The sequence below is a fragment of the Acipenser ruthenus genome, chromosome 12 (assembly GCF_902713425.1).
Source record: "Acipenser ruthenus chromosome 12, fAciRut3.2 maternal haplotype, whole genome shotgun sequence".
NCBI lineage: Eukaryota > Metazoa > Chordata > Actinopteri > Acipenseriformes > Acipenseridae > Acipenser > Acipenser ruthenus.
In genome coordinates this window covers 4,568,391-4,582,412 of record NC_081200.1, presented here as the reverse complement: position 1 = coordinate 4,582,412, position 14,022 = coordinate 4,568,391, and the positions used below count along the sequence as shown (strand labels likewise).

The window sequence follows — 14,022 nt, the reverse complement described above, 5'->3', positions numbered from 1 at the left end:
AATGATTGATTAAACTGATTGTGTTTCCTACATTGTTTATTCAGTCGTACTTTAGTGTGCTCTATTGACAGGATGGTGGATTATCCTGTAACAGTAACGTTCCTTATTAACATCGCTGGCAGGATCAATACCATGATTGTATGAAGTCAGTAAACAATACAGACGTGTGCATACCATTCAAGAGGGGTGCGTATGCAGTAAGCTGATGTAATTTCAATGTTAATGCAGCAATGTGTCTCAATACAGAGAGTTTTTTTTGTTGCGCTTTGTCATTTATACCTGATTTGGAGCGCAATTTGCATAACTTACACAAATGAAAGCATTTACTGCTATCAATTTACCTGTTTCCATGCGCCTCTCAACTAGATGAGTCTTTGAAAGTAATGAGATTCTGTTACTTTATTGACATGATAGACCTTCAAAAATGACATAATACATTTTCAGGCAACATACTATTAGAGTCTGTCATCAAAGCTCAAGTAAATCAAATGTTGGTTTTGTGCCAAACACTGGGATTTATATCTTAATTTCACATCTAGGTACCCAGGCTGTGTTTTATCAAACTGGGGGTTGCCTTTCACAACATTATAACACCAGTATATGTGAAACCCAAGCAAACCCTTTGCAAAGCAAGGATTATCAGCGATTTGGAACAACATACAGTATATAGTGGCCTTGATATAGTAGCACCATGGTATTGCTATGGATGTATGTGTAAGTTCATACCATTTTGACACCATGGTATTGCTATGGATGTATGTGTAAGTTCATACCATTATGACACCATGGTATTGCTATGGGTAAGTTCATACCATTTTGACACCATGGTATGCTGTCCACCTGCCTTGAAGGCACCTTTTCTTTTGTGTTATTAGTTTTTTTGGTCACGCTTTATTTTAAGGGCTGCCTATTAATTATTAACAACCAGCTAATAAACATGTTAATATACATTTTTTTCTGTTAATTGTTAGTTAATATATAATAGGCTAGCTAAAACTGTAAACATGAGTCTTCTGCTCTTTCTATTATATTCTGATTTACATTGGTAGCAGATTTCTTTAAGGTTTCTTTTTTTTTCTTTTACAAATGAGCAGCCAGCAAGACAGGGTTTAAATTTAGCATCATAAAAAGAAAAGAGCCTTGAGAGAAATATTTTAATCCAAGATTCATTTTTTTGTGCTGCTTTTAAAATATTAATGTGGGTCAGGTAATGAGAAAAAGAACACAAATGGAACAAATTTGCATTTGCTTACTACAGTGGAAGCCCAAAGTCACAAGCACATTGGAAAAAGAGGGTGCTCATAAGTACAAAATGCCCTTAACTACGACAGTTATATTATCAATGATTAAACTGTATTAATCTCAGGTAATATAAGAGGACAAGGCCCCTGTTGTTATTTTTATATATTGCTGTTCTAAAATGAGTATGGACATTTAACAAAAGCTGAATTTCCCTTCGCCTTAACTATTCTTTTAAGACAGTAACCATGGTAACAGTTTATAAAAAAATAAAAAAATCTCCTCAACTGTGCAGCCAAATAAATGCTACAGACCTTGGATTCAGAAGAAGGTCAAATTTAGTGAACACCTGCCAGGTGTGCAGTCAATATACATCGAGAGAGAGAGAGAGAGAGAGAGAGAGAGAGAGAGAGAGAGAGAGAGAGAGAGAGAGAGAGAGAGAGAGAGAGAGAGAGAGAGAGAGAATGTACAGTACAGCACAGTACATCAACTCAAAGTACAATTAGACTGGAAATTCATGCATGAAAAAGCAGGAGTGGTGGTCATGTCTCAAGAGAGAGTGGTGGAGACAAACTAGTAAAAAACAAGTTTATTTTTGAACATCCTCTCACTTCTTAAAAGCTAAGGAATCTTAATCATTTCACTTTTCAGGAGAGTGAATGCAAACCCATCCAAGTGTATAAATCATTTTTATTTATTTTTTCTGATTCTGCATGGCTAATAATGCTAATAATACAAGTACAACAATAGCCAAGAAAAAGAAAGGCCAGATTTTTAGTTCTGTCTTAAAATGTTGGTAATTGCATTGATTTATGTGCAATAACAGTGCTGCTCTAAATCACATTATGATGGTCACAGCTGGACTGCATGCAAATTAGCTGGAACAGCATTATAACAGCGTCCTTGCATCTGTGCTACTGCTGTATACGTACCAATTAAGTGGTAAGTGAAGAGATACCTGCTCATTAGGAACTGATAATAGATCATTGATAAATGGTTTTAATGTTAGTGGGGGTACACTGGCAATGAGGGAATAGTTAGATCAAATGTTACTAATACCCTGGAATCAGCTATCTTATTTATACCACAAGTATTTAAAACGCAATTTAATTTGGTTTCAAGCCCTGCGCACTCAACCAGTAAGCTGTTCAGGTTTGTTTCTATCAAACCCATACAGTATCTGATTACCTGTAACTTAGCAACCGGCAAAGATTCAGGTTGAGTTTTTTTTATTTTTATTTTTTTACTTTTAACCTTTACTTTACCAGGAGGAGAACCCAGGAAACAGCAGCAGTACAAGTTCAAAAATCATTCACAAAGAAACCCAAGGGAGCGAGCACAGGTTTCTCCCCATCCATAGCTCTAAAACACTCAACGAGAGTATATCTAGTAACTCTAATAACATTCAATGACAAACGTTTCGAGATAAGTGAAAGGATTTGAACGTTCTTGTTCTCTTTTATCTGATACAATTATTAGCTAATAACTTATCAAGTGGTATAAACACGTTCACTCTATATTGCTTACATGTTTTACTGAGTGTAAATGTTTTATGACTATCCACCATTCAAAAATCAGTACACTTATTCCCTTGTAGTAGTAGTAAGAGCCACCCATGATTATCCTCGTCCTTAAAAAAAAAAAGTATTTTAGTACCATACATCCTCCTTCACGGCTGTAAATGCAAAGAGCTGTCACTGTCATCGAAAAGTAAATCACAGGGCCCACACCAGCGCCTGTACAAGTGATACCTATGTACGAACAGACAGATTGGCATCTCCAGCTGTATTCAGCATATCCCAATATTTTCTGATACTCTCAATCACTTGGTAGGAAAGAATTTCTTATGCAAGTGTTAACACTGTAAAACCCTGAAGGACATAAGGGAGCCAGCCTCCACTATCTCCCTGTTGGTGGGGATATGCATCCTCAGAGTGGGATAATAACAAGTGGTTTCATCTTAAATCCCCTAAATCAGGATGTTTGCATTCTTCTCTAACTAAAGCAGTAAAGCCACAAGTTGTCTCAACATAATATACAGTAGTGGACAACAGTTCTTACCATAACCCACAACACACTTCAATGAAATTTGGCACACGCTTGAGAGAGACGGCAGAACAGGACCATCAGGACTCAATAAAAACAATACAGAGCTGCTTTGAAGAGCTGTTATTTTCCTCTTCAATCAATTTTTCCAGAAAGACAGTGTATACTCTGTGTGATTTCACATAATGGCTTATTGAGACATAAAGAGCTAAGTTCATGAGTAGAAGGTCAGCACTAAAGGCTCCCTTATGCTTCTTAAGCTTGGAGCAGATGGAGTGGATACAATATGACTACCAAATGCAGCTTGGATAAATTGAGCATAATGACGCATGACACCACAATTTTTGGGGGGGTTTGTTTCAGTATCACTTGTTGATTCAATTTGCGTTGATAAATAACTACTGTACATCGTGATAACTGTAAAAAGTAACAAAACATAATGCATGTTGCCTTTAGCATGGCAAGTTATTTGAAAATAAGAATTTAAAGATACCGATTTCTCAAATTGTAAAGTGCAAAAGTAGCATTAAAGAAAGGAAGCTCTGCATTGCAGCAATGCACCTCAGAAAATGTCATCTGTAGAACACACCCAGTGTGCAGTTTTAGGTTTCCTAGGAGTGCAATAGTCACAGTTTTTAGATGCAGAACTCAATCCTGAGGATTTCAATGGAAGTAAAGCAGAAAATAACTAATAAATAAGTTGCTCTTGTCAGTTCTATCTATTGTTTACAGGGGCTATATCATTTGACAATTTATTTTAATGACATGTTGCTAGAGGAAAGCTTTAAGTCATATTGTAAAGTTATTATAGATTGTATTATGCCGTACAATAGTTACCCAGTCATAACATATTATTATTGTAATCTAAAAATATTGTTAAAAACGTAATTTATAACATAATCTAATTGAAGTCTTTACATTTGCTTTAACACATATCACCGGAGACAAATCAGTTACAGATCCACTGGAATTCATATGAATATAATAAAACACTCACAATGTGCGGTAGCTGGAAAAGGTTTTACATTGAGCTTTTCTATTATAACGGTACATCGTGCTATTTGCATAGTTGGAGCCCCTTAGCTCTACAGTGGGTACTGGGTAATCTTTATTGAAAGCAGAGGTGGTTCACTATACATCCCAGATAATGTACTTGGCATACAGACTGGAATTGGGTATGATTCACTTAAGAGTCCTGTTCAATTGTGTGTTCGATTTGCAAAGCTAAAATCACAGTGTTGCAGGGTTTTCCTGTTTTACTAAATTGGCAGGCTGCCCTAACCTATTGTTGCAAGAAATAACATTAAAAAGGTAAGAGATGATTGTAATTACTAGAGCACAATGCCCTTTTAATGTTCTTTAAAGGGAACAGCAAATATACGTACTTCCAATTTGATGATTTTTCAAAATGAACATTTTTGTTAAAGATATCTTACTAGAGTCTGAATGAATTAATACCAGGTGTTACTCCATCTAGCTTTTATTAAATTATTTGCTTTAAATGCATGATACAACATATATCTATATTCATGTGTGTTCAAAACAATATATGGCTATTGATAACAAATTATATTGCTACAGTGTTATAATAAATGCTATATTTAATACAGAACACAATATGAAGCTGGTAGTGTCATTACAATAAAATGTTACCCTTTGTTAATACCATTGGCACCTTTAATAACATGTTTATAGAAGTACCTTATGTGAGACTGCAAGGTAATAGAATCTGTGCCCACCTCATAATATTAAAATCAATGAAAGCATGTTGCAGACTGGCTTAACTGCTTTATACTAGCAAAATAATAATAATATTTACACCACATTTGCAGCGCAGTTAGTTGACAGCGAGTGCTGCAGTGCAGTACTGTGTACAGGGCAGCAGTGTGGAGTAGTGGTTAGGGCTCTGGACTCTTGACCGGAAGGTTGTGGGTTCAATCCCAGGTCGGGGACACTGCTGCTGTACCCTTGAGCAAGGTACTTTACCTAGATTGCTCCAGTCAAACCCAACTGTATAAATGGGTAATTGTATGTAAAAAAAATAAATAATAATAATAATATGTAAAAAATAATATAATTGTATGTAAAAATAATGTGATACCTTGTAACAATTGTAAGTCGCCCTGGATAAGGGCGTCTGCTAAGAAATCAATAATAATAATAATAATAATAATAATAATAATAATAATCTAGCAGATGCCTTACCTGTGTCCTTTCCACATTTACAGTGCAATCTTGAAGTCAGAGAGGCAGCATTATAAATACAGAACCGGGTCAAACGTGTAGAAACTGTTGTACATTCATTACATTAACCATGTGAAAGAATAGTCAAAATAGTGGGCCTCTGGGTTTTTATATAATTTGAGAGCCAGCTTCAGAATTTGGCTCTACCTGCCCTGGTCAAAGAGTCCTGGTGGCCTAATTTGTTTGTTGGCAGGAGGGTGACGTGGTGGCAACATAATCCAGGAGATCCAACACATGCTTTGTCTTGAGAATGATAATGTAAAAACTGCTGGAACACTGAATCGATAATTCAGAACTATACATATTTTTTGTATGTTTTAGTTTGCTACAGCATACTTGTGCAAGTATCCTAGGATTATACTGTTTAAATTCACTGGATAAGTCAATTATCCTTGGGAAGCCCCAAAGCAGTAAATGCTCTCATGTTTACCCTTTGACAGACATTGACAGTAGTTACTGTCTAGACTTAGGCAGGTTTATCCCTGAGCTTGAACCCACAGAGGACTGTGTTGGATATCAAGTGCTGAGGAGCCTGACCATCTTCAAACTCACAAGGGTACCTGACAAATGAACCTGAAACTACAAGCAACTAAGTAAAACTAACATTACAGTATATTTTAAATCAGGACCCATATCTGGTAGGGTTATTTAGGCTCAGAGATTTCTAATTAAAAGTAATTGAAACAAAAAGTAAAACTGAAAGCATCCTGATTAAATATTATACATGATATAAATTAAAGCACCATCTGGCTCAATCAGCCTAATCCAGTAGCTCCACAACCACCTCCTAAATCACACGCTGCACACAACATATGTGCTATAGGAATATAACCTACCTCTATTAGAGGACAGACCCCCACCCTAGAAATATGCCCTGGTAAAATAATGTGCGCCATGCAACAATCCTGGCTGTATAGAACCCCGGGGACCACAGTGAAGTCATGAAAATGCTCAAGTCTACAGAGGTCTACATAAGCAAAAGGTTGAGAGCAATTAAAGGGTAACAGGATCGGTTCTGCACTCCAGAAATGTGCAGCACAGATCACGCTGCCTCTCAAAGCACCACAAGGGAATGTTTTAGAATTCTATTATAATGAGCTGCCCCAGCACAAACTAATAGGAATGAATAAATAACAAGCGCATTAGGCATTATTTTGAGATTGCAAACTCTACACAGAATGTTTATGGCACTAAGCTGAAATGAAATCCAGTTGAGCAGTAATTTATTTCCCCCGACATGTATAATTTTAATATATATATATATATGCAAATTGCTTTACACAGTTGCAGTGTCTTACACAATTGTTATTACTGCAGTGATTCAATGAAAAAATACTACTAATGAGAGAGTGGAATTAAAAGACTGTTTCTGTTATTACCAGAGTGAAATATTACTTTATTTATGCAGTGAAAGCAATTATCTGATAGCACTTGTGTCTCTTCTTATGGAAACCAGTTAAGTCAAACTAATAAAATGGTTTATTCTTACATGTATTTTTAGTAATCCGTTTTTGTCGGACTGTATTAATGCAAATCAGTCACATCACACACAGGTACAGTACCAGTTCATTTCCACATTACCACCTCCTGGCATGCACATAGGTTAAAACGTACTGTTCTAATTCACCTGCTTACAGCATTCACATAGCGAATACAGGCTACTGAGCAGCTGTATCATTTCTGACTCCAGGCATTTCACACAAGCCCTGAAGCAATAACAGAATCTTGTATTTCATATTTCTCGAAGGAGCAGGAAGCCGGTATTGGACATAATTAAGTTTTATGTTATCTATACAATTACATAATATTACATTCAGAAGGCTGCCATAAATATGTAAAACCTAGTTATTTCAAATGTGATATTAAATAACTGGAAATTCGCTTTGGTTTGAAGTAAAGAAAATACATGCTCCTGCTCTATTTTTGTCAGAACTACATCGTTCCGTTCTCTGATCAGTGCCTATGATCTTGATTTATTTCATTGCACAAGTGATAACTGCACTCAAATCGGTTTCTCAGGCAGGACCACTCGAGGAATTTACTGTATGATAGTTAACCCTTTCAGTCCTGGCAGGACCTCAAGGTCCCACCTTATCTTAGCATTGTACTGTATGTTAATATATGCCGTTGGAAATTGCATTGGAACTTCATAGGACTCCTAGGTCCCAATCTAAGGTGGTGTATAAATAGATGTAAAAAATTCCTGTTCTCATGCATGCTCAAAAAAGAAGTTTATTCTTCAGCTTGCCAAAAATAATTTGGGACTGAAAGGGATGAAAGAGTGAGTAGCGGGGTTCTGAAAAATATAGCGTTCCTTTTTCATTTACTGTTTAAATAACGTGTCTGCCATTTTTATTTTCATTGCTAACATCCTAACAACTTTTTACAAAGGATTTCTTCACCACAACTCTTAAGCTTATTGTCAATTCCTGATTAATAACTCTATTATCTTCAACAACCAGCAAGACAGAAAACTCTATCATGAAATAACATGACCCATCTAAGTCAGCATATACTGCTGTTCCAGGGTCACGCATTGACAGCTTCAGGTAGCATGGGTCTAGGCTTTCTTCCTACATGTAAATTATGTTAAAGCATTGTTAAAAAAAACAAATTATGTGAAGGGAATTGAATCCCTCCAGTGAATCTTTATTTTTTTCCTGTGCTTTAAAATAGAGTAATTCAGAAATGAATGTAATGTAAATGAATATGAGAGGCTTACACAACCATATGGATTTAGTGTCTTAGAGAGGATTAAATCTCCTGATATTTACAGCTTTAATAGGATCCTATAACCAACACCTCATAAAGCCTCCACTGATTTGCCCTTAGTCCGAAACTGCGTCAGCAATTTCCAGCAAAATTATGTTCCTGAATAAATGTTGTTATTCAGATTTTTGTCACACACTTTTGTCTAATTAGAAATTAAAACATAGCTTTCTGATAGCTGGAGGAAGCCAAGGGTACTTTGCTAATTGATATTCATAGCTATGTTTGCCAACCCCTTTCATAAATGTACCGAGGGAAAAACTAAATGTGCAAAGATCACAAAAAAAATCAACTTTAAAAAAGCAATTTAATATATATATATATGTGTGTTGTCACCGACTCATATCCACCTATAGTAGTTCTGTTTTGTTTTTAGAAGTGCACAGAAATTAATACAGCAAGATATACACTGATAATTCAATGGCAGCTGTCTTTGGACAAAACACTGATTCCCCAAAGAGGAGAACAAAGCTCGCCTCGGAACAGCTGGAAAACCTGGTAACTGAAGCAGTGAAGAATGATGCCAGACTGTTGAGAAATGGTTTGGAACAAGATAAAAGCCGGTTCATGATAAAAGGAGACATGAACATCGCTTGTAGAATACAAATAAGCCAAACAGAAATGATCAAACTAAACATTTTTTACAGCAACATGCCACCTATAGTATGCGTAGTATGATCTGCTTTAATAGATGAAATAGATGCTTGACACAGATCACTGCTAACAGGGAGATGTGCCGTACAAGGATTAGATACAGGTACATCAACTTTCTGAATAATTTTTGCTTATCACTGAAAGTCTGCATTTCGATTTAAATATGTAACTCCATCAAGTACGTGTTCAGTCAGGTAACTCATGTGACAACATTAGTACATTATACATATTTTTACACTACATTCTTTGGCCTTTGGCCTTGCCTTTTGAAGTACCCCTGCCCATAAATTAGTTTGCAGATAAGTGTAGCAGCCAAAAAACCTGGTGGAGGCTTGGGAGGAGAAGACGACCTCTGGAGCACAGCAGGGATGTAATAGATTGAGGTAAGATATAAATCCCTTCCGTGCCAATCACTGGATGTATTGTTTATCCAATGACAAATAAGATACTAGCTATTCGACAGACAATTTGCTGTGGTTTTGGAAGCACATTAAAACATGCTTTACGTGACCTAAGGTTAAAAATGAGTGCCCTGCCTGAACCATCGCTTTGCTTAATGGAAGTATGTGACGTTACCCGATGTAGAGAAAATTAGACATTGCCAAAAAACATATATTTATGACATTGCTATGAGGTTTGCCACCCAGCTTCATCTTGTCAACAAATACCACCAGCAGATTTAGCCATCTTGTATGGATTGGGTATGAGAATATGAAGCACACAACAGACCCTAATCCTTCATCTGAACAACCTCGACTATCCAGTGAATTATTGTGTCAACCTTGCTCTATCTACAGTAAGGGCACACCCCCCCCAGGCTTGTACACCCTGATTAATAAACCTGCAGGAGGTGATGGAGTCCAGCAACACTCAATATAAACATTGCTTGGTGCACACTCAGCTGCAATGTTTGATTTAGTGTCACTAAGGGCTGTAATGGAGGAATGGTTTCAGAGAATATATGAGGTGCTTCAGCTGCTCCCTGTATACTTGGACTGCCACTGTAAAAAAGCAAGGTGGTTGAGCAAGCTTAAGCTTCTGAATTTAAAATGCTGGAAGGGAAACAGTTGATCACATACTATGCAGAAAACAGAAGCAAGGCACTAACTATTTGAGATATAAATTAAGCATAAAGGGAGTGGTTACAGTATAACTGTAACCTATTGTAGACTAAGCAGATGGGTTCGGAATCATTGCTTCTGCATTAAAAATCATGACATGTCACACAGGAACTCTACATATAGGTGTTGTACTCCTTTCAATCGCCATACTCATTACTACACAGAACATTGGGCTAGAATGATATTATCTAACAGATGGCTTTGTCACCACAATCATAAATGACTAAAGTAAAAAGGAAGAGCATAGTCTATTGTTAAATCAATGTAATAAGTCAAGTTAATACGTTAGGTGTAGGTTGTCTCTTTTCATATAAGAGATATGGACCACAGGACCACAAACGGAGGCTGAGATGACTGCTTGAACTGCGTGAAGTGACGCACCTAACACACGACACATTAATCCTTAAAAATGATTAATATCACTTACTGAAGACCCATTCTACCCCACCCCCCCCCCCCCACCCCTGTTATTGAGATCATTCCTGTATATGGAAAATGCGAAAGAGCCATAAAAAGGGAGTACACAACTGAGGTTTAACTGTTTGGAAAATCAAGCAGAATTAAACAGGTGTAAATCCATGCAACTTTTCCAGCAGTATAGCAATGTGATATAACCAAGGCCCTTTTTTTTTTTTTTTTTTTACGGACTATATTAACTTTAATGAACTGAAAGCCATAGAAGGTCTTTGGAAGATTTTAAAGAATGCCTTCTCCAAACTGTCCTAAAGGGAGGTGAGTGGAGGACTGAATACAAGCAACTGACCAGATCCTGAAATAATCCCAAGGGATCTTCCTTAAAGAAATGTATTCCTAGTCATTGTTAAATAATAAATATGAGTCTCGATTGAGGAAATATTTCACTTTTTGTCCATAACCTGCACAACATTTTTTTCTTCTTTTTGAATTACAAAGACTACAGAAGGATCAACACTGAACATGAGTGGGACCATCTTGACAGTGAACTGACAGAAACTGAAGCACATTCTCCTGGACATCTGGGAAAACCACATTGATTTTAGCAGCCCCAATAAATAATAACAATAACAATAATAATAATAATAATAATAATAATAATAATAATAATAATAATAATAATAATAATAATAATAATAATAATAAAATCTTTCTTTCTTCCTTCCTTTCTTTCTTTCTTTCTTTCTTTCTTTCTTTCTTTCTTTCTTGACCTGGGTTTCAGGAAACTCATTAATAACAATTATACTGACTGAGACTACTGAACGTTTCAGATAGCAGAATGAAGATGAGATATCAATTTCCGTTCACAAGTACATGAAGTATGCCCATTGCTATCTATTAAACACAGTAATTGATATATAGGCATAGTGAGAAACACACACATACAAGTTTCTTCACTCTAAGTTATGGTTTATTGCCCGCCACAACCGCACTGAGGCTGTAGCAGTTATTTAACTGCCATAATTTTACAATAGATATTTACAACCGTACAGAGACATTTGCCAGCTGTAGGGGTCCATAAACACAGATGTCAAATTGACGATTTTCTTTTTAATAGGTTTTTTAATATTTATTTTATTTAATCTGCTGTTTTATGCTTTTCAGACATTTCCATAATTGTGGTGTGGTTCTTATGACCAAATAGGAGATTATATTAATTAATTTTCAGGAAAATAGGTGCTAATTTGTATTTTGTTGGAGAAAGTATTTGTTCATTTTGCAAGACAATTCTTAAAACATTTAAGTAAAATCCAAGCCCAATACTCTGCTGATAAGGCAACATTTCAAAACCAAATTCGACTAAGAAATAACATCAGTGGAGATGCCAGACCTGATGTATAAGAATGGAAGAAATGAAAGCAAATGCAGGAGATGTAGGCAATAAAATAGGAAATCGAATGCCTGGAAATTAAGTACTGCACTGTATAGATATGTAAGCATGTACTTGCATTTAAACATGACAGGGTTTATTTAAATTATCTAAACAGCAGTGAATCTTAATACTGGAGCCCTAAAATGTAGAAACTTCATTTAACTGTATTTTGCTGTATGTAGCAATGTTAGTATAAATCACCCCTTAGAGAAAAGACCAGCAGGATTACAATGAAAGGGGTTAATATTAAGATGTGCCCCTGTTTATATCATTAAAATAGACCCCATAGCATATAGATTCACAGGCAACACAGCACATAAACGGTGGCTACAACAGTCAACACCAAATAGACAGAATACCTGTATTATACTTTGCAGGTAGCAACAATAGTTATTGTGTGAAACACCATTAGAATTCATGTTAGAAAATTGCCATAACACCAGTTACTGCCAATAACCCTCTGACATTAAAGGAAATTAAAATTGACTTCCCTTTAAACGCATCACCTCACAGAACCCTCAACCTACTAATAACCCGCAATTGCAAGAAGCAATTAGTGTCTTTACAGAGCAAAAGTGGACCATTTAAACACCTTGACTGGGAAACGGTTACAGAGAGTATCATTAACCCCTTCCCCAACTGGTGTACTGACCATTGTTTATATCAATTGAATAGATGTTAGAGGTGTCAGACAAGTGAGAAGATAGTGTCAGGGAAAGCCCTATAGAAAAATTATCCCAACTGCTCTAACACATCAGTGTCATTATTCTGCGTGCCAGGGTCTCTCAGCCACATGTGAACTGCCAGATGACTTTAATTCCGAAGACATTCAATATGTTTGCACAACCTCCTTGATCACAATATTGAGCAATCTACAGTATAATACCGTGTGATACATTACAAAGCTTTTGAAAACAGTTACTCAAATCTCATATTGCTGTGTTGCACATACCTATAACAGGACATATCCTAATGCTCATTTTGCAGACACTTAAAAAGCGTCTTTCCAGGGTGAAAACTGCAGGGTTCTTTTTTTTTAATCACAAGAAGGTTGTAGAAAGCTGTTTGAGAACCCTGCAAACATTACAATGAATCAGTTCTTCAGGGTTTCTGTGAACCGTAATCACCTCGCTGTAAGCGATTGCAGTGTCACAGTGCACAACATTAAATCACCATAAAAAATGTGCAACTTGGACCTACAGCAGCAATAAAAAGCATTTGGAATACAATCCCCTAACAGACAAGAGTATATTGCATACTAAAAGTTTGTTCTTCCGGAATGCTTCTGTAATCTACTATTCCACTATTCCCCTCCTTGCTTAACAATATTGTATTTTTTTTTACCAGATTTTTATTTTGTCATGCATTAGAAAACATGCTGCTACGAAAAAAGAAAAAACAACCCACCACTATAAAGAATAAGCTCCCAAGGCATCAGGTCGTGTATCTCTAGCTGTCAGCTAAAACAAAACAGCACTGGAATCCCAAAAGACACCTTTGGCATCTCTACACTTAATTGGCATAAACTGACAAGACTGCCAAATCTAATGCAAAAGCATCCCTGAAAGAAAAATTCTAGAATGCTGCATTCCCTCCATTAATGATGAAAAACACAACATTGTACGATACATTACCAGATGCATAGTGCCGCTTCTTGGTCACCTGCAAAGCCAGGAGATCTTGCTGTTAATATTCCTCAGTGCAGGCTTAGTTTTCTAGTGTGAAATCTCTGGTGAATCTGAGGGCTGGAAAACCTTTTGAGTTCAGCGCACTGCAAGCATCAGAAAGCCTCAAAGAAAAAAAATTACAGCAGCCCACAGACAGCGAGATGAGAAACTTCTGGCTCCGGTCCAGCTCAGCATGGAACTCGCTGTAATGCTGTAATTTAGAGACAAACTGGAATGGGAATGAAGGGAAACTTGGATTTGCAAAAGGGATTACATCACGCTTTAGTGGCTGCTCCATAATATGCAGGCTGAGTCTCCCTCTCATACTGCCTCATTTTGACCACTCATGATGGAATCATTCAGACTGAAAATGCATGTCAGCACTGCTCTGGCTTGTTTTTCATGTATTAACAATTCAGATTATCTTGCTGGGTTG

The 14,022-nt window shown here is 36.5% G+C and overlaps 1 protein-coding gene across 1 annotated transcript in view; it reads right to left on the bottom strand.

Moving 5' to 3' along the window:
- The window catches only part of LOC117417069 (schwannomin-interacting protein 1), a 161,448-nt gene extending 147,632 nt beyond the window's left edge, over nt 1–13,816 (bottom strand). Inside the window, exon 1 of the mRNA XM_034028778.3 lies at nt 13,554–13,816. Within this exon, the coding sequence (XP_033884669.2) occupies nt 13,554–13,562 (9 nt within the window). The 5' untranslated portion in view covers nt 13,563–13,816. The remainder of the gene's footprint in view (nt 1–13,553) is intronic.
- Nucleotides 13,817–14,022: the final 206 nt, after the last annotated feature.